This window comes from Rhinatrema bivittatum, chromosome 8 (assembly GCF_901001135.1).
Source record: "Rhinatrema bivittatum chromosome 8, aRhiBiv1.1, whole genome shotgun sequence".
NCBI lineage: Eukaryota > Metazoa > Chordata > Amphibia > Gymnophiona > Rhinatrematidae > Rhinatrema > Rhinatrema bivittatum.
The window spans coordinates 52532384-52554998 of NC_042622.1; the positions used below are offsets into that span (position 1 = coordinate 52532384).

The following is a 22615-nucleotide window of genomic DNA, read 5'->3' on the forward strand; positions in this document are numbered from 1 at the left end:
TTTCTCATACACTCAGAAAGTTAGAAGCACACTCCCTCTCTCACAGCCACAGCCATCCAGAAACATGCTAAATCTCTCTCTCTCACATGCACAGATAGAAGCATGTTCACACACACACACAGAAGCAACCTCCCTCTCTCACATACACACCACACACACACACAAACACACAGAAACACCCTTCCTATCTCACATATACACCACACACAGAAGCACCCTCCTGATCTCAAAGACACACACACTCACACACACACACACACATACATATCCTCTTGATCTCAAATATAAAAGAACATAAGAATATGCCATACTGGGTCAGACCAAGGGTCCATCAAGCCCAGCATCCTGTTTCCAACAGTGGCCAATCCAGGCCATAAGAACCTGGCAAGTACCCAAAAACTAATTCTATTCCATGTTACCATTGCTAGTAATAGCAGTGGCTATTTTCTAAGTCAACTCAATTAACAGCAGGTAATGGACTTCTCCTCCAAGAACTTATCCAATCCTTTTTTAAACATAGCTATACTAACTGCAATAACTACATCTTCTGGCAACAAATTTCAGAGTTTAATTGTGCGTTGAGTGAAAAAGAACTTTGTTTGATTAGTTTTAAATGTGCCACACGCTAACTTCATGGAGTGCCCCCTAGTCGTCCTATTATCCGAGAGAGTAGATAACTGATTCATATCTACCGGTTCTACACCTCTCTTGATTTTAAACACCTCTATCATATCCCCCCTCAGCCATCTCTTCTCCAAGACTCTTTAGTCTTTCCTCATAGGGGAGCTGTTCCATTCCCCTTATCATTTTGGTAGCCCTTCTCTGTATCTTCTCTATCTCAATTATATCTTTTTTGAGATGCGGCGACCAGAATTGTACATAGTATTCAAGGTGCGGTCTCACCATGGAGCGATACAGAGGCATTATGACATTTTCCGTTTTATTCACCATTCCCTTTCTAATAATTCCCAACATTCTGTTTGCTTTTTTGACTGCCACAGCACACTGAACCAACGATTTCAATGTGTTATCCACTATGACGCCTAGATCTCTTTCTTGGGTTGTAGCACCTAATATTTTTGATTTTGATTTCTAGCAGTCTCTGCTTCCAAGTTTATTACCCCTGTTGAATGTAACTTTGTTCTTCCTGTTTTTTACCTACGGTTTCTGTTACAGTTCCCCCTTTCGATGTAAACCGATCTGATATGGTCCTCAACCATGAAGGTCGATACAGAAAAGTGTTAAATAAATAAATAAAATAATATGGAACCTAACATTGTGTAACTATAGCATGGGTTATTTTTCCATATATGCATCACCTTGCACTTATCCACATTAAATTTCATCTGCCATTTTGATGCCCAATTTTCCAGTCTCACAAGGTCTTCCTGCAATTTATCACAATCTGCTTGTGATTTAATTACTCTGAACAATTTTGTATCATCTGCAAATTTGATTATCTCACGCGCCATATTTCTTTCCAGATCATTTATAAATATATTGAAAAGTAAGGGTCCCAATACAGATCCCTGAGGCACTCCACTGCCCTCTCCCTTCCACTGAGAAAATTGTCCATTTAATCCTACTCTCTGTTTCCTGTCTTTTAGCCAGTTTGTAATCCACGAAAGGACATCGCCACCTATCCCATGACTTTTTACTTTTCCTAGAAGCCTCTCATGAGGAACTTTGTCAAATGCCTTCTGAAAATCCAAGTACACTACATCTACCGGTTCACCTTTATCCTCATGTTTATTAACTCCTTCAAAAAAGTGAAGCAGATTTGTGAGGCAAGACTTGCCTTGGGTAAAGCCATCCTGACTGTTCCATTAAACCATGTCTTTTTATATGTTCTGTGATTTTGATGTTTAGAACACTGAAGTCAGGCTAACCGGTCTGTAGTTTCCCGGATTGCCCCTTGAGTCCTTTTTAAATATTGGGGTTACATTAGCTATCCTCCAGTCTTCAGGTACAATGGATGATTTTAATGATAGGTTACAAATTTTTACTAATAGGTCTGAAATTTCATTTTTTAGTTTCTTCATATCTCTGGGGTGTATACCATCCGGTCCAGGTGATTTACTACTCTTCAGTTTGTCAATCAGGTCTACCACATCTTCTTGGTTCACCGTGATTTGGTTCAGTCCATCTGAATCAATACCCATGAAAACCTTCTCCAGTACGGGTACCTCCCCAACATCCTCTTCAGTAAACACCGAAGCAAAGAAATCATTTAATCTTTCTGCAATGGCCTTATCTTTAACCCCTCGATCATCTAATCGTCCAACTGACTCCCTCACAGGCTTTCTGCTTTGGATATATTTAAAAATGTTTTTACTGTGAGTTTTTGCCTCTACAGCCAACTTCTTTTCAAATTCTCTCTTAGCCTGTCTTATCAATGTCTTACATTTTACTTGCCAATGTTTATGCTTTATCCTATTTTCTTCTGTTGGATCCTTCTTCCAATTTTTGAATGAAGATCTTTTGGTTAAAATAGCTTCTTTCACCTCCCCTTTTAACCATGCCGGTAATCGTTTTGCCTTCTTTCCACCTTTCTTAATGTGTGGAATACATCTGCAGTATGCTTCTAGAATGGTATTTTTTAACAATGACCACGCCTCTTGGACATTTTTTACTTTTGTAGCTGCTCTTTTCAGTTTTTTTCTAACAATTTTTCTCATTTTATCAAAGTTTCCCTTTTGAAAGTTTAGCACGAGAGCCTTGGATTTGCACACTGTTCCTCTTCCAGTCATTAAATCAAATTTGATCATATTATGATCACTATTGCCAAGCGGCCCCACCACCGTTACCTCTCTCACCAAATCCTGTGTTCCACTGAGAATTAGATCTAAAATTGCTCCCTCTCTCGTCGGTTCCTGAACCAATTGCTCCATAAAGCTATCATTTATTCCATCCAGGAATTTTGTAAATGTTAACTAATGAGGGGTGTTTTTTAAATTGAATTTTGTATTTCTTGTTTTGCTTTTCCTTGCTCAATAATGTAGAAAACTTTTCTTTTCCTTGGTTTTTATTTATTGTAATGTATGACCACCAATAAAATATAAATTAAAGAAAAGAAATTAGGAGAAGGTGGAGACCGTGTAGTCAATCACGCCACCATCATGGCTCCTCCTCTCCACACATTCCTTTAACGTTCCTAATAAATGTTTGCACCTAAGATTGGAGAACCTTGCTGGGGTTAGAAGTTGTCTTGTCTTCACAGAGGACAATTCTCTAACAGAGTTGCCAGGGTGGTGTTCCTTTGGGACAGGAAAGACTCCACTCTTGAATATTTTATTTCACAGGTCAGCTACATATCTGCTAGTATTGGATTTGCTCTCCATAATTCTGAACTTCACAAATTTCCAGCCGTTACAGAAGCCAATTATCACTACTGCAGCAGAGCACCTTTTATCTGAAGATCCATTGTCTGGAAACTCCCATCATCTGGGAATTGCTAATGTTGTAACCTCTCAATGGCCTGATCCAATTTGGCCCAACCAGTGAACCCAATGTTTTTTTACCTTCTGCTCCTGCTGCCTCTCAATTTCATGCCATTTGCAATCTTAGCTTAACTGTCTGGACTATGAAGGAGGGAGAGGAGTCAGGAACAGCGAGTTAGAAGTGTCAGGCCGATCAACTCTACTTGTTGACCAGTCCAGGTTAGGCAGGGGTGGAGGGAGGGGAGGGATGTATTGGGTTGGCTCACTGGAAGAAAACTCCAATTATCCATAAATTTCCATTATCTGGAATGGTGTCAGTCTGAAGCATACCAGATGAAAGATGTTACTATAATAGTGATTGTTTCTATAGTGCTACTAAATATATACAATGTTAGATCTTAAAACATGGGTTTATATTCAGGGAAGAACCATTATTTTCTCCTCCTTTTTCTCTCTTTTTCAGTTTTCTTGGTTCCTGTCCTTGTTAAGACTTAGCTTTTTAACCTAATTTCTGAATGAAAAAAAGGCTTATGAGATCACTCTGTGTGTGTGTGTGTGTCCGTCCCTAATAACTTTTGTGTTGGTGTTCTATCCACTCCAGATTTTCAGGACATATCAGGAAGGATACAAGGATCCTGACAGGGGGGGGGGGGGGTGATTATTTTGGAATGTGCACATATGAGTGGACCGTGGGTGTGTACACCCAGCCCTAAAAGTAGGCTTCATTAATTCTGAGTGGAACCTCTTGTTTTCTTTTTCTCTTCCTCTTGAATCTGGAACAATTTTTCTAGTGCAGGTGCTGAAAGGGATTACTAGTGCCAAGCCAGTAGGTTTACAGCACCCATCTACTCCAGAGCCAGAGGTGTTGCCATAGTCCCCAGTACCCCTTAGCTCTTGCCCCGGTTGTTTCTTTCTTTACCTGTTTTTCTGTAAGAGAGAATCAAGCACTACTCTGTGATCTCTTTTGGTAGAGCTGCGTGACAAGTTAGCAGCCCAGCAAATTAATTCCTATCATTACTGGGCTAAAATTACCATTGTAATTACTAGCACTTTATCCCTGAAACCAACAGGATCTATTATCTAACACAGGCATACACTAATGATTTTAGCCCAATCATTTAATTATGTAAACCAGATTCAAGTGCTCCTTGTAAGAGGCCAATGTTTATTGTAGATGCACTTCATAACCTGATGAAGCACTGGCTGGGAACATGATGTGCCATGGAAGAAAGCCTGAGTCTACATGTCATCAGAAAGAGAACTTCGGTGTGGATTATTTGCACAGGTAACTATTGTTATTTCTGTTACTTATCTGTTAGTCAGTCTGGGAAATGAGAGGCTGCAGTGCCAGCAGTAGCCTCAAAGTGGTCCAGGCTGTGGCTATGAGTCACACCTGGCTGGGAGGTTGTAGCACTGGAGAGGACTGAATCGGTGGCAGGATTGCAAGTAATGTGTGGTGGGTTTGTGGGGTCAGGAGGCTTGATGCTCTGGTGGTAGTGAAGGACTTTGTATCACGGTGGTGAAAGCAGTGATTGCCACTGCATTGGCCACATTGTACTGTGGGGGTAATATGGGGCTACAGCCAGTGTGCTGCTGGGGTACTGGCAGATGCCCTGGGAGCTGCACAGACACAGCGAGTGCTGGGTGACAGGAGATGGCATCGGAGAGGATGAAAGGATGGTTGGTGATTGGAGAACTGTGAGAGAGTATCAGTTGGGGAACCACAGACAGTGTCTGCAGTAACATAGATCCCGAATCTGACTGCAGTATGTCACCATTACACTGTCAAACAATGGCTGGGGTTCTCTCTCCCTCCCTCCACCTTGGAGGCTGTATAAGTGCTGCCTCCACAGCCTCCCCAGCCAGTCCACGGAGCAGAGACATGGCCCTTGAATCAAATCCATGTCCTCTGCATTAAGTGTGCAGCACTGCCACGGAGACATTAGGCTAGCCTAGATTAGCTATTGCTACACGGTCAACAGCATGGATTCTAAAAGGGTGTGTGAGTGTATTTTACAAAGAGTGGAGTGGTAAAATTGGGATTACCAGCTCTCCTGGATGAACCCAAAGAAAGTGATCTAGTCCTGGATCTATACCACTGTGCAAGGAAGCTGGAGTTTTGATTTCCTTTAAAAAGGCTGGTCTCCATTTCCATGCACACTATGGGAGAAAAAACAAACAGAACTTGATCAGCTTCTTTGGGTTGACTTGGGTGAATAGGTGACTGTAGAAGTGATGAAAGAGAAGCAATAGTCAAAGACATGTATTTCCCACTTATCTCTTTCAGGGATAGTGTCTCCAAATTGGTTTGTTTATGCATACTGTAAACAGACTGAACCTCACTCTTAAGCCAGGGTACGTTAGATACAATTTTAGTCTCTTAAATTTCTTGCTAATGCTATTTTAATACATGGATTGTACCAGAAATAGCTTTCTTCAGGAGCTCATAAGTTTAATATATATAGGTAACAAATTGAGATGTTCTTGGAAGGTCTTTTTAATCAGGCTAGTGATGCCCAAAATATTGCAAATATTTCTGTTTATCTCTATCACATTTGCCTGGTCTTCGATTGCATCTTTTGGTACTTGATGGCATTCTCTCTTGGTAGAGATTATTCTTACTTGGTATAGATACTTTTATTTGAATATAAGAACATAAGAAATTGCCATGCTGGGTCAGACCAAGGGTCCATCAAGCCCAGCATCCTGTTTCCAACAGAGGCCAAACCAGGCCACAAGAACCTGGCAATTACCCAAACACCAAGAAGATCCCATGCTACTGATGCAATTAATAGCAGTGGCTTTTCCCGAAGTAAACTTGATTAATAGCAGTTAATGATGTTCTCCAATCATCTTCTTAATTTCCATTCTAACCATTGGAAATTAAGTTTAACTCATTCCTCCAATCATGGACGTAAAGAAAATTGGAGACTCTTTAGTCCTAGGACTCCTGAAGTAGAGGGACTCTGCCCCAGAACCAGGGAGCCCCACTAACCCATCCATCTAACATTTTTAGAATGGCACCAGTTCAGCTCAACTCACTGACTTTTGATAACCTTTTTAAAATGGTCAGGAGGATAGAAAGGAAGAGCCTTTCAAGAGGACAGATAAATATATGAGGTCCTGTAAGGTGCTTAGGTTGGGATATCATAGTGGGGAAAATGGTAAGTAGAGGAGTAGCAGGGTGGCTTAGTGAGTGGGCAGGGATAAGTAGGTAGCTGGGAGGAATGGGATAGTGGATAAGGAGATGGATTAGTAAATGGGTGCAGGGTACGTGTGTGAGTGGTGAGAGAGCTAAGCAGATAGGTGGAGGACAGGTTAGTTGGAGGAGTAAGTTACTAGGTGGGGGTAGATAGGTGAATAACATTGGGTTAGTGAGGGGTGGCTGGCTTAGGTAATAAGGTTTAATAAAATAACTCTGCTATCTTCCATCTATTTTCTAATTGAGGTCCAGTGGAAAATGGTCTGACTATACATGCATTAATCCTTCTCTTCTCTATTCACTAAATCATAACAAAAGAAGATGCTTTTAAATTTCTAAATGACCTTCATAATAGGCATCATTGATCTGGGTTGCCACTTATTGCTCTGCCTTATATATAATCATTTGTCATTACCACAGTCTCTATTATCTGGATTTGAAACTAAAAAAAAATTCTTTACAATTTTTTATAATTCTTTGCAAATAAAATTCACTGGAAATTCCCTTTCATTTCGTTTCTAAAAGAACAAAATGTAATGATACATCATTTACCTAGTCTCACCAAGGTCCTTTTGCAGTTCTTCAGAATCCACTGCTGTTTTTATGACTCACAACATATTTGTGTCATCTGCAAATGTGGTCACTTCGCCCAATGTTCCTTTCTTCAGATCTTTTATGAATATGCTAAATAGCACAGGCCCCAATACAGACCCCTGGGGCACTCCACTTTCTCTATTTGTTTCTTGTCTTTTGTCCATTTACCAATCCACAATAGGACACTAACTCTGATCCCATGATTTCTCAATTTCCTGAGAAGTCTCTCATGAGGGACTTTGTCAAATGCTTTCTGAAGATTCAGATACACTATATTAACTGGCTCACCTTTATCTGCAGATTTATTTACACCCTCAACAAAAATCTAGTAAACTGGTAAAGCAAGACTTCCCTTTGCAAAACCCATTTTGACTCTCCCCCATTAAACAACGTCTATTTATGTGGTCAGTAATTTTATTTTTATTGATAGTTTGAATCTTACTGAACCTACTATCTGCAAAATACACTTTTGGGATCTGAAAATGGGATACTTGAAATATCAAAACCTTGACAGATCACATATAATGATATCTCTCTCAGGCAGCTGCAGCTGACCAGTTTCTCAGAGCATAACCGTTGCTATCTCCAGACGAAAATGCTATTGATACGTTAATGCAATCTCAGGGCTCATGGTAAAACACCTTAAAATTGTAACCAGCACGAAACTACAGCATGTATCAGAAGACCTTGAGTCTGGTGGTTTTGTCTAGTGTATTATGCAGTTATAAAAAAAATACAACAACAAATGAAACTCAGACTGGACAGGTTTATTAGGAAACACCGATGGAATAAACATCAGAAGAAGTGTCTGAAATTCTAGGAGAATTAATGAAATTTTAAAAAGTAGAAGGGAGATTGTTAAGAAATCACAAAATAAGGAGATGAGGATCAACACAAACATTGCATGAAATGGGTGTTAAAGACCATAAGGCCCATCTACCTTGCTCATTTCCCCTTTCTGCTACAGTGTTACAGAACCCATGCTAAGGAGTTTATCTGGCCATGTAACATATATCAAGAAAACTGCAAACTGCATGCTTTATAAGCATCTAATGGGATGACTGAAGATGCAAGAATTATAATGGGGCCAGTTTTCAAAATATGCTGAGCGCTTTAATTAGACTCCTTTGTTTTAGGTACCTAAGGTTTTGACTGAAAATGTCCTAAAATGTAGATGTTTAAAACTTAGGTGCTAATATTTGGGCCTGCAGTTCATTTTTTTAGATTTAGGCCTGGATTTTCTATCGGCGCACAGGTTTGTGAATCCCGCTGTAACAGGGGGGGGGGGGGGGAAGCGGGGGGTGGGCCTGCGAAAGCCGGCAGCGATCGCACCACCACAGTGTTATCGCTGCCGGCTTTCACACCCAATAGCGCCACCGTGAAAGGTGGTGCTATTGGGCGTGCTACTAGCAGCCATAACGGGTCTTACCTTTTCGCCGCCAGCAAAGTTACCACCACAAACGCCCTGACGCCGCCCTGACTCCTCTTCTTCCGGTCCTGACTCTGCCCCTATCAAGCTTTCGCGTGCTATACCGATAGAAAATGACCCACTTAGGTGCCTAGTGCTGAAAATCACTGCTAAGTACCTAATCCCCAACATTGTTCCTGTAGCCATCTACTTTTTAGGTGCCTATATTTATTTATTACATTTATAAGAACATAAGAACATGCCATACTGGGTCAGACCAAGGGTCCATCAAGCCCAGCATCCTGTTTCCAACAGTGGCTAATCCAGGCCATAAGTACTTGGCAAGTACCCAAAAACTAAGTCTATTCCATGTTACCAATGCTAGTAATAGCGGTGGTTATTATCTAAGTCAACTTAATTAATAGCAGGTAATGGACTTCTCCTCCAAGAACTTATCCAATCCTTTTTTAAACACAGCTATACTAACTGCATTAACCACATCCTCTGGCAACAAATTCCAGAGTTTAATTGTGCATTGAGTGAAAAAGAACTTTCTCTGATTAATTTTAAATGTGCCACATGCTAACTTCATGGAGTGCCCCCTAGTCTTTGTATTAATTGAAAGAGTAAAAAACCGATTCACATCTACCCGTTCTAGACCTCTCATGATTTTAAACACCTCTATCATATCCCCCCCTCAGCCATCTTTTCTCCAAGCTGAAAAGTCCTAACCTCTTTAGTCTTTCCTCATAGGGTAGCCGTTCTATCCCCTTTATCATTTTGGTTGCCCTTCTCTATACCTTCTCCATCGCAATTATATCTTATTTGAGATGCGGTGACCAGAATTGTACACAATATTCAAGGTGCGGTCTCACCATGGAGCGATACAGAGGCATTCTGACATTTTCCGTTTTATTCACCATTCCCTTTCTAATAATTCCCAACATTCTGTTTGCTATTTTGACTGCCGCAGCACACTGAACCGACAATTTCAATGTGTTATCCACTATGACGCCTAGATCTCTTTCTTGGGTGGTAGCTCCTAATATGGAACCTAACACTGTGTAACTATAGCATGGGTTATTTTTCCCTATGTGCATCACCTTGCACTTATCCACATTAAATTTCATCTGCCATTTGGATGCCCAATTTTCCAGCCTCACAAAGTCCTCCTGTAATGTATCACAGTCTGCTTGTGATTTAACTACTCTGAACAATTTTGGAGCATCTGCAGATTTGATTACTTCACTCATCGTATTTCTTTCCCCAGAATCCCTCCCTTTTCCCTCCCTCCTTCTCCCACCTCCCTGCTCTCCCCTCCTTCTTTCTTTTTCCCTTTTCCCCCTCCCCCTGCTCCCCAGTCTCTCTGAGAGGCTGCAGAGTTACTCATTTTGGTTTTTATAAAGGCAACAGGACTTGGCTTTATTAATCAGCCAATTGCAACAACCCATGCCCTAGGATTACATTTCCCTCAATTCCCAAAAACCTCTGAGGAAAGACAGTGCAGGACTACATTTCCCAGCATCCATCCCAACTAGATGGGCCAAAACAATGTACAATAAAAGCAAAACAATTAAAAAAAATAAATTACATATCATAGCATCATAAAAACAGCATATCTCAAAATACAATAAGCATTAAAAACCATTCTAAATACATTCACGCCCACCTATAATGAACAGCATAACTCATTAATTATTGCCCCCAAAAGCTTAAGAAAATAGCAATTCTTTAACTTTCTTCTGAAAAAGCAAATAATCTTTAATTTGTCTTGCCTCCAAAGAAAGGCTATTCCAAATTCTTGGAGCTACAACTGATAACATACATTTAGGAGTCTTGTGAATATAAGCTTTAAATATAGGTGCTAAGCACTATTCAGATTTCAAAGGGGCTAATTTAGGCACCAAAATCCTTTGAAAATGTACCCCACAGGGATCACTGCAGTTTTCTGTTAATCATCCAAAGGAGTTTATGTTTATTTTAAATAGGAATTTGGAGGCTGTGTGGTGCTGCTCTTAAAAAGAAGGTATGTATAATACAGAAAACAAAGCATACCTGCTTGTTCCAGACTGCAATGAAATGGACATAAGAAAAGTCTACCAGACTTGAGCTGGGTCAAGTAGATAGCAGAGAAATACCTTGAAATTTGAAGCTCATGAGCAAAATTGTCCTTTTTGTGTAAGATGAGGACCTGGACTCTTTTCTGTCTAATGAACATAAGGTGATGATGAGAAAGATATTGACTAAAAATTAGGGATAGCCAGCCCTCAAAATTTCATGTCATTTCATGTCATTTTTTTTGTTTCAGTTTTGCATTTTGGCTTTTAATTAGTGTATACTATTTACAAGTAGCATACAAGAAAAATAAAAGAATTTAAAACAGAAATTTGTTAGCCTTTCTTTTTATTTTGTTTTCAAACATGAACTGAAACAGCTTATTTTTTTTCATATTTTTATGTCATTTGAAAACGAAAGCACATCACTGCTAAAAATACATATATATTTTCAATTTTAAAAGGCAAAAGAGTTTCCAGTTGTATCTGACCCAAGATTCAAGGAAGAATAGACATTATCTATGAGTTTGCTTTTTCAGATGTCTTATCCCCCAAATGCGCAGCCACTGCATCCATCATGACCTGCTTCTCTATTTCTCTGAATTTACACCATTATTACACCCCTGCCAGGCATCCTTACAACATGACTGTTATTAATAAATATTATTTATTAGTTACCTACATGGAATAATGCATAATGAAGGAAAATAAACATTTCCTTTTTCTCCCCCTCTTGTAGCACATTCTGCTTGTGCCAAGTTTATACATTGTTAAAGTTATTGAGAACTTTGAATCAGCTCAACCAACTCGGTGAAATTTAGCTATGAGCAGTGTAAATTCTACATTTAAACTACTAGCCAAAAATTAAGAATTGCTAATGGGTTAGGAAACCTCCACTATTGTTTCATTTTTCTTATTCAGGAGGAAACATATAATTTTCGACTGCCCTAACCCAATTCCTTGGCATTCAAAGCTTTCCAAAGTTTGGCATATTAAAGTGGGATTTGCAGGCATGGGTTCCATGCAGGGCTCTGACAACAAGATATCAAGCTATGAGAAAGGGGAGTAAGGAACTAGAAAAAGAAAAAAAAAAATCAAGAGAGAGAGAGAATCAAGATGGCTGAAGGAACACATGAAGAAAGTAAAGTTTTTAGATATTTAAAAATGAAGCTGAGTAAAAATGGTAAAAATTAATTTTTCAAAGAAATGCTACAGTACCACTGCTTTATCATGCAAGAAAAGCCAGGTAACTGGGTACTTACAAGTAATAGGAGTACGAATATGCATTTCTTCTAGAAAGTGGTAGACAGTCGGATGGAGAAAATGTCCAAAAATAGGGAGAGGGGGAGAAAGGAATAAAAAAAAGAATTAGACTTATATGAAACCTTGAATCTCTGAAAAAACAGTTTGTGATATTGATTCTAAATGGTTTTTTCAAACATTTATTTTTCCTAATGGATATTTAGGGAGGGCAAAAGTCCCAGATTCACAATTTTGAAGTACAAGCCTCTGTTAATTATCAGGATAGGTTCAACATGGGCCATAGTAGAATCAGGGAATGATTCATTCTTTTTCTGACCATAAAAATAAAGATATTGTGTTCCACGCTGGCACCAATAATAATGGTGCTTTTATTGATGAGGACAGAAATGGATGGAGATCGCAAACTCAATAAACAGAATGACTTGCATAAGGACATAAGAGCGTAAGAAATGCCATGCTGGGTCAGATCAAGGCCCATCATTCCCAACATCCTGTCTCTGACCGTGGCCAGTTTAGATTGCAAGTATCTGACAGATTCCATAAAGGAGAGCTTATTCCTGATGCTCAATCCCACGGATAGCAGCAGGATTCCTTTGCTGGCTAAAGAAAGGGCTGGATTTAAGCTTAGGCAACACAAGCACCATCCCAGGGTGCCACATTCAGAAGGCTTCCAAAAATTGGGACTCTCCCTGTTGCTCTCTGATTTCTGGGGCAAACTCTCTTGCCCCTGGTCCTCTGTCTCTGGGCACTATAATCTTAATTCTGGCACCACATGGCTAATAATATGTTATGGACTTTTCCTCCAGGAAGTTATTCTTTTAACTCCGCTATGCTAGTCACCTGGACCACATTCTTTGGCAACAGCATGATTGTGCACTGAGTGAAAAAGTACTTTCTATGATTTGTTAGCTTCATGGAGTGTCCCCTTGTTTTACTATTATTTGAAAGAGTAAATAAACCATCCTTTATTCACCCATTCTACCCCCGATTTTGTATAACTTCTGTCATGTCTCCTCTTGGCCATCTCCTTTCAAGGTGAAAAGCCCTAACCTATATAGCCTCACGTAATAGGGGAGCCATTCTGTCCCCTTTCCTATTTTTGTTTCCCTACTCTGCACCTTGTCTGGCTTCACAATGGGCCGGATTTTAAAAGCCCTGTGCGCGTAAATCCGGCCGGAGGGAACAGGCAGCACGCACTGGGCTCGGCGCGCGCAGGTTGAGCAAATGTGCACCCCCTTGTGCGCGCCGACCCCGGATTTTATAAGATACGCGCAGCTACACGTGTATCTTATAAAATCCAGCGTACTTTTGTTCGCGCCTGGTGCATGAACAAAAGTACGCGCGCGCGTAAATTTATAAAATCTACCCCAATGTCTTTTTTGAGATGGGGTTGACCAAAACGGCACACAATACTCAAGCTGCAGTTGCACCTTGAATCAATGAAGAGACAATATGATATTTTCTGTTTTATCTTCCATTTATTTTCAGATTATTCCTAACATCCTATTTGCGTTTTTTGATTGCTGTGACACACTGAGGTGAGAATTTCAATGTATGGTCCACATGGACTCCAAATTCCTTTTCCTGGATGGTGACTTCCAATTCAGAAACAATCATTGTGCACCTGTAGTTGGGACTATTTTTCCCTATGTGCATATCTTTCCACATTAAATTTCAGCGGCTATTCAGATGCCTGGTTTCCTAGTTTTACAAAGTCCTTCTGCAATTCCTTGCAATCTGTGGCTGTTTTACAGCTTTGAATAATTTTGTGTCATCTCCAAATGATACCCTCACTTGTCTTTCCCTTTTCAGATAACTTATCAATATGTTAAACAGCACAGGTCCTAGTACCAATCCCTGTGGTACCCCACTAATGAACTTTCTCCATTTGGAAAATTGACCATTTAACCCTCCGCTCTGTTTCCTATCTTTTAGCCAGTTACCAATCCACAATAGGACATTGTCTCTGTTCTATGACTTTTTAATTTCCTGCTTACCTTTATTTATTTAAAAGCTTGGTATGTCAAGACTTCCATTTGCTAAGATCATGTTAATTCCTCCCCATTAAATCATATCTTTCTTTTTGGGTTGTGATTTTGTTTCTAAGAATAGTTTCTAGCAAACTTTCAAACTGTGCATAGAAATATAAAGTCTGCAGATACTTTGCACCAGCACATTTTATGCCAATTTTCAAGGGAAAATGGAAAATATCATATTGTCTCTTCATTGAGTCAAGGGAAAAGTTTTCTTTGAAAATTGAGTCAGAAGAAAGTACACATTCAGAACTGCAGCTGCTATTTCTGCAAACATGTTTTCTTTGGAAATTTATTCTTGTACTTTTTAAAGAAAAATAGGTGCAAATATGCTAACCCCTCCCAGACTCTGCCCCCAGGAATGCCTACCCTATCTGTGGGTAAGAGTATGCGTACAGTGGCACTGCAATATGTACTTTTACCAGCAGATAGGGTACGCAATTTTCAAAGACCCCATTTCTGGGGATTACGCACTGTTTTACCCATGGAAATGCCTTTGAAAATTGCCTTCTGTATGCCCAGGGATGAATTTTAACTGAAGAATCTGTATCTCTGTCTCAGTTTTGTAGTGCCTCATTTCCCTGGTAATTTAGAATCTACACTCTGTCAGTGTGTTGTTTATAATGTTTCATGTTTTTCCCATTTTTTTTTTTTTTTTATAAATGCTCAGCTTTGTTTGTTTTCTTAGAGAATGCCGCCCATTGACTGAATCATGTTGGTAATGTACTCAGCCACCGTAATCACTAAAACTCATTTGTATAGCTGTTATGGTACGCACCAGAAGACGAGCATCACTGACAAAGCTGGTTGACAGGATAAACTGTTTTGTTCTATTAAAAACTTAAAGTAAAAAAGTTGAACATATTATTGAAGCAAAGGAATTGCTCATACAAATTACTGTGGCTGTTAGAAAGACAAAACACTATTTTTCTGTTCTACAACATTTTATGAGCAAAAGACCCATCATGATTTTTCAAAGTTACAGTAAATACTTGATGGTTCAATGATGATACATGGCAGACACAGAATGTCCCTTTCATGCATGTTCAATGACATCTCTTCCCATGTCTTTCATCTTTTAAAACATCTGTGCAGCTATGCGATGCTCACTGGACCACCCGTCTCCTTCATACTAATTGGCTTAATTTTAATTTAATTTATGAAAATATTTAAGGATTTATTGTTATTGTTCAATGTTCTTTGTAAAAAATGTTCATGTTATGAATGTATTATATGTTATTGTTCAATGTTCTTTGTAAAAAAACCCCGGTCTGACCTCCCAGACCAGGGCAATCTTTTTGTTTCATGTAAACCGGACTGATTTGTATTGTATACAGGAATTCCGGTATATAAAAATTAAAAATAAATAAATAAATAAATAATTCATCTGTACTAGTTAGCAAACACTACTGCTTTATAAGTTTAAAAGGGCATTATGTTAGTTAGCCTGAAATACTGGGAGGATTTGTTGGTGTCTTGGGCTGGAAGAATTGCCATTTTTTTTAAAAGAATATGTTTCTCATTCTATGGCTTTCTTTGCCACTTTCAACAGTGATATCTCATGTTTTATCTGGCAGGGTATGGTACCCAGGGTTAAGCTTAGTTCACTTTTGGGACTAAAATAAATGGAGGTATGACGCTTCCAAATGTATTACTGGGTCTCTAGATTGGATTGCCTTAAGAATTGGATATGTCAGAATTGTAGTTTATCTTGGATGTTGCTAGAGGCTGGTAGGGTGGAGGAAATTGATTTGCCCTCCCTCCTTCTCTTGCTTCCTTCCTTCTCGCTAGTTAGGCATGCTCTTAGTCTAATTACATTATATCACGTATGGTGAGGACATGGAGAGCTTTCTGTAAAGGAAAGGTATTTTGCATAATGTCTTGTCTCTCATTACACTGTTGAAGGATAATCCCAATATTTCTATATATTTTTTTCATGTAGATATGAAGGATTGGTGGAGTGTGGGCCTAAGATTTTTTGATCCATTGTGGGATGACTGGGAATGGAAATTATTTAGGTACTTGAATGTTGAATTCTGGTTACGGGCTGAATCAGAGGTTCTACTCACATGTATTAGAGGTGTATTTCCAAAACAAAGGATGGGTCCAAAGAAACAAACCGGAAACCGATCCAATGTTGCAAGTAGCGACCAGACGAAAAAGAAGATCAGAAAACACCAAGGAGTTTATTATTAAAATAATAAAAAGCCCGACTCAGGCTGAGTTTCACTCAATTTAGAGCTGCTTCAGGGGCTACACAGAAACAAATGAAACCAATACAAAAAACATATATAAACATATATAAACATACACATATATAAGCATGCTGTACAAAAAATAAAAATAATAAGAAATTATATAAAGATATTGAATAAAACTGAACAACAACGGACAACCCATGAATTAACAGGTGTGAAGGGATAAATGGTACAAAGTTGATTCAAATACAACCAATAGCTGAAAGACTAAATATAAACTGGTCAACTAAAAGATATAAAATATAAACTGGTCAACTAAAAGAACAGCAGTCTGTCAAAACACCAGTCAAATAGATTGGCTAAGCAATATACCACTCTTGTTTTGACAGACTGCTGTTCTTTTAGTTGACCAGTTTATATTTTATATCTTTTAGTTGACCAGTTTATATTTAGTCTTTCAGCTATTGGTTGTATTTGAATCAACTTTGTACCATTTATCCCATCACACCTGTTAATTCATGGGTTGTCCGTTGTTGTTCAGTTTAATTCAATATCTTTATATAATTTCTTATTATTTTTATTTTTTGTGCAGCATGGTTGTATATGTTTATATATGTTTTTTATATTGGTTTCATTTGTTTCTATGTAGCCCCTGAAGCAGCTCTAAATTGAGCGAAACTTGGTGTTTACCGATCTTCTTTTTCGTCTGGTCGCTTCTCAAAACAAAGGGTGTGCAGTAGAGGAGGCATGCCCCCTTGAGGGCTGAGGCAGTGTTAATGCTTGCTGAAGAAGGTGGCAAAATTATTTCCTCCCTGTATAAAGCCATTATTTTGACACAGGAAGATGGCGCCCCGATGACCTTTTTAACTGATCAATGGAATGCAGACCTTGGGCTGCATTTACATGAGGGAGATTGGAAGAGGATTTGGAAATTGTCTTATACTGCTTCACTTTGTGGTCGACACATGAAGTTAATGTATAATCCGAAGGACTTACCCTTTGTTCTACACTAGCTTTCCTTCCTCATCTCCCAGGTTTTATTGGTGAGGGTGTGAAGAAGAGGGATCATGCATGCAAATGTGGTGGTCCAGTGATCTGTTCATTCTGGTCACAGGTAGAAACTAAGCTGAAGGAGATTGTTGGGGTCTTTGTCAGTTTTACATCTGCCTTATGCCTCTTGGGGGGGGGGGGGAATGACATGTGCCATTTGACTATGTAGTATCTGCATAAACTTTGCAGACAGCTTCTATCGGCAGCTAGATTCACAATAGCCACCTTCTGGAAAGCATGCCCAGTCCTTGCGCATTGGCAGAAACAGGTTCACAAGGTGGCCCTTGCTGAAAAGTTGACATAGGAGCTAAAGCATAATACTTCTATGTATAATAAGATGTGGGGGGAGTACTGGGAATATGTCTGTAAATAGTGTCTTGGTCCTTCTCTGGCTTGTTTTCAATTTTTGTCATTTACATTTAACCATGGACATGTTTTGCTATATATTTGTGCCTGTATATTGACACTGTATTCTTTTGACTGTATTGTTTTGATTTATGTCTGTTTCTGCCATGTTAAATAAAAAGCTTTTTGGGTTTTTTTTAAGGCATTTTGTTAATGGAACTGATTATCACCACAGTCCCTAGTGTTCTGTAGAATGTCAATGGTAGATTCTCTGGCAAGGATTAGAAAATTCTGTGGCAAAGTTTCTGAAATTCTGTGGCAATTATTTGGCACATTTGGCATAGGTTTGCATATAAAACAAATGCAAATTTGTATTTTACTTTATAAAAATAAAGTTGTTTTCTGACATTTCTTGTGTGTCCAGATAATTAATTTTGTGGTGTTTTTTTTTTCTTTAGAAAAGGGATCAGGGCTTGGATGTGAGAAAAAGAAGAGAACAGAAGCAGAGGAGGGGATCTGGGGGATGAGAGGAGGGAGAAGGGGAAAGGATCTTTAAAAGGAGTGGCCGAGGGTTGGGAGATAGAGGAGGATGGTGGGGGATGGCGGGAATTTGGGGACTGAGGACAGAGGACAGAGGGAATTGGGAACAAAAGTAGAAGAATGAAGGGGATCAAAGAGTAGGGGAAGAAAAAGAGAGAGGATCCTGGACCAGGGCAGCAAGATCTAGGATCAGGAAAGGAGAGAGGGTGAATCCATTTGCTCACACACATATACACACACAGCACACAAAAACACACAATACACACACATCACAGCCCCTCTGATACGCTCACTCCTCATTTCATGATCCTCCCACTGAAACACACATTAAACCTGACCCCCTGCCCATGCCTCCCCCCACCCCTCCCATGATTTCCTCTCCCCAGCCAGTTTGGACTTGATGATAGGAGAAGGACATGGTGTACAGCAGATGTAGGAAACTCCAGCCCTCGAGTGCTACCCCCAGATCTGCTTTTCAGGATATCCACAATGAATATGCATGAGATGTATTTGCGTGCACTGCGTCAGTGCCTCCAACCAGACCTGTTTGTGGCCTCCAGGACCGGAGTTGCCTACCCCTGGTGTAAGGTATGCATGTTATCGATGCACATATTTTTTTGAAACTTTAACGTACATGCATAATTTTCTCCTCTGACCAAGTTATGCCGCCAGGAATGTCTTTTTCTTGCAGCTAAAAGTACATATATTTTGAAATTATGCACAAATTTTAACTGGAAAACATCCACTTGATTCATCTATTCTTTACGTGCAAAAATAGGGTGAATCCGCCTACATACATTTTCTGCTTCACCACTCATGTACTTGTATTGATAGGAAAAAAGTTTTCCCGGAGTCAGAGGGGAGAACTATGCCCGTACATCTGTGCATAGTGGATATGTGTACTTTAAAACCATTGGTATAGATAGTGTAAATGTATGCACATACTTTTAGATATTCAAAAAGCTTACGTGATTATCCGCTGGATTTGTGTGGACTAAAGAATAAGTGCCCTACTCAAAAAGTATCCCATTATGACCTAACTGAGATACTGAAGCTGCGATTCTCATATCTGTTCACATTGCTACAAAGTCCAGTGGTGCATTTATCTGTGGGCTTTGCATCAGTTTTCAAAGGGAAAGTAAGAGCACAATTTCCTTTTGAAAACCTGTCCTGGGAGAAAGTACCCACCTAGATTTGAAACCTCCTTCTTGCATAGATACTTCTTTCTCTTGGAAATACCGTGCATGGATTTGAAAATGCAGATATGTTCACAGCAACTGTGAGGAAGGGAGTCTCAGCCATGGTACAACAGAGCCACCTACCAACAGAGTCAGGTCCTATGCGCAGTAGGTTCTGAGACAGCCCCAGCCCCTGGCTGAGGATTGTTGCTGTGATGGCAAGGCTACATGGGAAGGTGGTTTAAAAGCAGGGGCAAACCACTAAATAGTTGCAAATGAAGGCTTAGGCCACCATGAGCTCCAAAACTGGAGCTCTATCTGATTGCATTGAAAGCTCAAAGGAGCAGACGGAAACTGTGGGACCCAAAAAAAAAAAATGTACATGGATTATGTCCATTAATAATCAGCAATAATGCCCCAGGTCACAAACAGATGTCGCTATTATATCTTACAGCTCCATCCAAAAGAAGCATCTCTAATTTGTCTAATTAAATTGCCTTTTTTTTTCTGCATCATTGCTTGGCTAATGAAAGCATATTTCATACAAGTCTGTGTGTGGCCTGAGAGGATTCAGTCAGGTTATCAGACGCTGCGACTGACATTTTCACATTCGAGTTAATGGTGCCTACTCTGCTGCTGTGCAAACAATATTTGCTTGAGGGACATGGCCTGGATTATGCATATCCCTTTTTATCCTTGCCGTGCTCCTTCGACCAGTGAAGTTGAGGTCAAGGGGTCATAAGGAGTCTCAAAAAAGCAAAACAAAAAACAAGAGTCTTTTGACTGGGATACATATGTAACCCCTGGGTGAGATGGATCTGTTTACATGCACCCAGGGGCACATAGGAGAAAGAAGAGATGGACCCTTCCTGTACAATACTCTTTCACTGTCTCTCCAGCTCTCCTTCACCCCACCACAGAGCTTTACTCTCTGAGTCCCAGGATTTCAGTGTGGGGACAAACAATAGTGTTATGCTTGGCAGCCCGCGCGGCAAAGCCAAGGACCGCCAAGCTCACCTGCACGTCCGGCGCCGGACCTGGCCCCGCTCTCTGCCTCGTGGTCATCCACCACCCTGCTGCAGCCTGACACGGCCCAGACACTGGGCCCAGCTTGCCTGCCGTACCGCTGCCCCCCCCCCCCCCAAGAGTACTAAGGCGCATGCGCACACGATCCTCTTTTACTTAAAGGGCCAGTGGCGGGAAAAGTCTAAGGGCACCCCCCGATGCCTTCACTGCCAGAACCACATATAAAGCTCGTCCAGATGCCCCTCCAGTGCCGCGGCATTAGATCGACTCCATTGGAGAAGTGCTTTGCCTCTGCGTTCCTGGTTCCTGATCCTTGCTTCCTGGTTCCTGATTCTGCTGTGTGTCTTCCTGAGTTCCTGTGTCCTGTTCCTGGTTTCTTGGCAGTATGGTTTGTCTTCTGAGTTCTTGTCTTTGTGGTCTGTCTTCCCTCGTCTGTCTTCAGTGTCTCATCTGGCTCTTGTGGTCTCTCGTCCTCCTTCCTTCTCTTCTTCCCTCATCTCATCAGATTGGACTTCTAGCTTTGACCTTGGATCAGATTTCTGGCTTTGACTTTGGACTGGACTTCTGGCTTGACCTCAGATTGAACTTTGATGCTGTTTTTTCTTCCGCCTTCCCCTGACTACTGCCTGCTCATCGTTACTGAGTGAAATCCACCTGACTCTGACCACAGCCTGAATTTGACGCCACTTGCCTGCTGCCTGTCTCAATTGCTGCTTGCCCAGGCTCCGCTTTCTCCATGCTGGGCTGCAACCTCTTCTATGCGATGGATTTTCACCTCCACAGAGGCCCATTCCCAAGTCCAGCTGGCCCTGGCCCCAGCCTCGGCACCAGAGGGCTCAACCTAAGGGGAACGAGGGCTGGTACTGGTGAAGCTCCACCTGGGCCTCTGTTTCTGTCAGCTCCACCTGCCGATGATGGGGAACTGCAGCGCTCCTCTCTGCAGGTAGCTCCAACTCCCCCTTGGCCTAAGGGACCACGCTCACAACAAATAGTTCTTATATGCGGTACCTTTTTGCAATAAGCCCTTTCCGTCCCTTGTATATAGCACTGATACTTATCACAGTCTATGCATCCAATAAATACACATGAGAAGAAGAAGGGTGGTTTCCAGTTCCTTTTACTGATAGTTGATTAGATGACTTGATAAGATAAACAGCTCTAATTCAGATTTTCAATTAAAGTCAATAAACAATAAGATAGCAGATAGATTAATAAACTTGTGACTCCACTTCTTTAGCAAAGTCTCTCTACTCTTCCAGAAGCACTTTTAAGTACAATGAATTCCTTCTTCTTCCCAGTTTCTCCAAATTCCTTCAGATTTATCAGATTGAAGTTAGTTCCTCCATTAACTTTCCCAATTTATTTTCCCAGCTCTCCCCACTGAAGGTGGTCAGAACTTAGTCCCAGATTTTCAACTCATCCTAAATCCTTTTCAATCAATTGACTACTTAGAGAGCGCCTGCAGGGTACTTTACTCTCCCCTATATAATACAGCAGCAAGGTTCTTCTTAACTTTACTTTGTAACCTTTAGTTTTCTTCTCTCAGATGAACTTCTCCACTCTTCCATTCGTTCAGAATGAAAGATTCCACAATCCCTAAGGTCTGGTTACTGATTCCTGGGTACTAAGGGCCATCAGCTCCAAGTGGAACAAAAATAGTTTTTTTGAACCCAAAAAGGGGAAAAAATCAAGAACAAGGTAGGAAGGGTGGAATAAAACTTCCTTGTCTCCAAAACAGATGAGATAATGCAAAAAAGACAGTTAATTAAAAAATATACTTCCTCTGTATCAGGTCACTGTCAGATCTATCCTCTGAAGGTCTTTCTTACCTCAAATCCAGCCTTGAATACAGGGACTCACCAATCCACTGCAACCAGGAGGACTGTCTCTCACAGAGAATTCTCAAAAACCAGCTTAAAAGAGTCCAAAGCAAGCTTAAAGGCTGGATAGATGAGTCAACGGGAGGCTGACCTCTAAATGGGACAACTTCCTTACATCTTTCCCATAAATTCAGAAACAAATGTAAGAGAAGAAGCAGGGAGCTCCTACGTCAACAAAATCCAAATTAAAATCCACTAAGATAGATGGTGTATTGGGATGGTAAACAGCCAGGTTACACCATCTGCTGTTCCCACATGGGGAAGCAAAACCCAAACCTTTCTCACTAATTCCTACACAGAACCTCCCCAATCAATTGGTACCTTCCTTTTAGTTAGGGAAACCAAAGTTTCCCTACATATATTTATCCAGGGTATTATTCCTGTCCATTTTCCACTTGACCCTG

At 40.4% G+C, this 22615-nt stretch overlaps 1 protein-coding gene across 6 annotated transcripts in view; it reads right to left on the bottom strand.

Moving 5' to 3' along the window:
• PTPRT (protein tyrosine phosphatase receptor type T) overlaps nucleotides 1-22615 on the bottom strand; it is a 1509925-nt gene that overhangs the window by 150713 nt on the left and 1336597 nt on the right. For 4 of the 6 annotated variants that reach the window (XM_029612346.1, XM_029612344.1, XM_029612342.1 and 1 more), the window contains exon 15: nucleotides 11961-11990. The exons of the other annotated variants lie outside the window; for them this stretch is intronic. In XM_029612346.1, the coding sequence (XP_029468206.1) occupies nucleotides 11961-11990 (30 nt within the window). The remainder of the gene's footprint in view (nucleotides 1-11960; nucleotides 11991-22615) is intronic. 6 annotated transcript variants of the gene reach the window in all.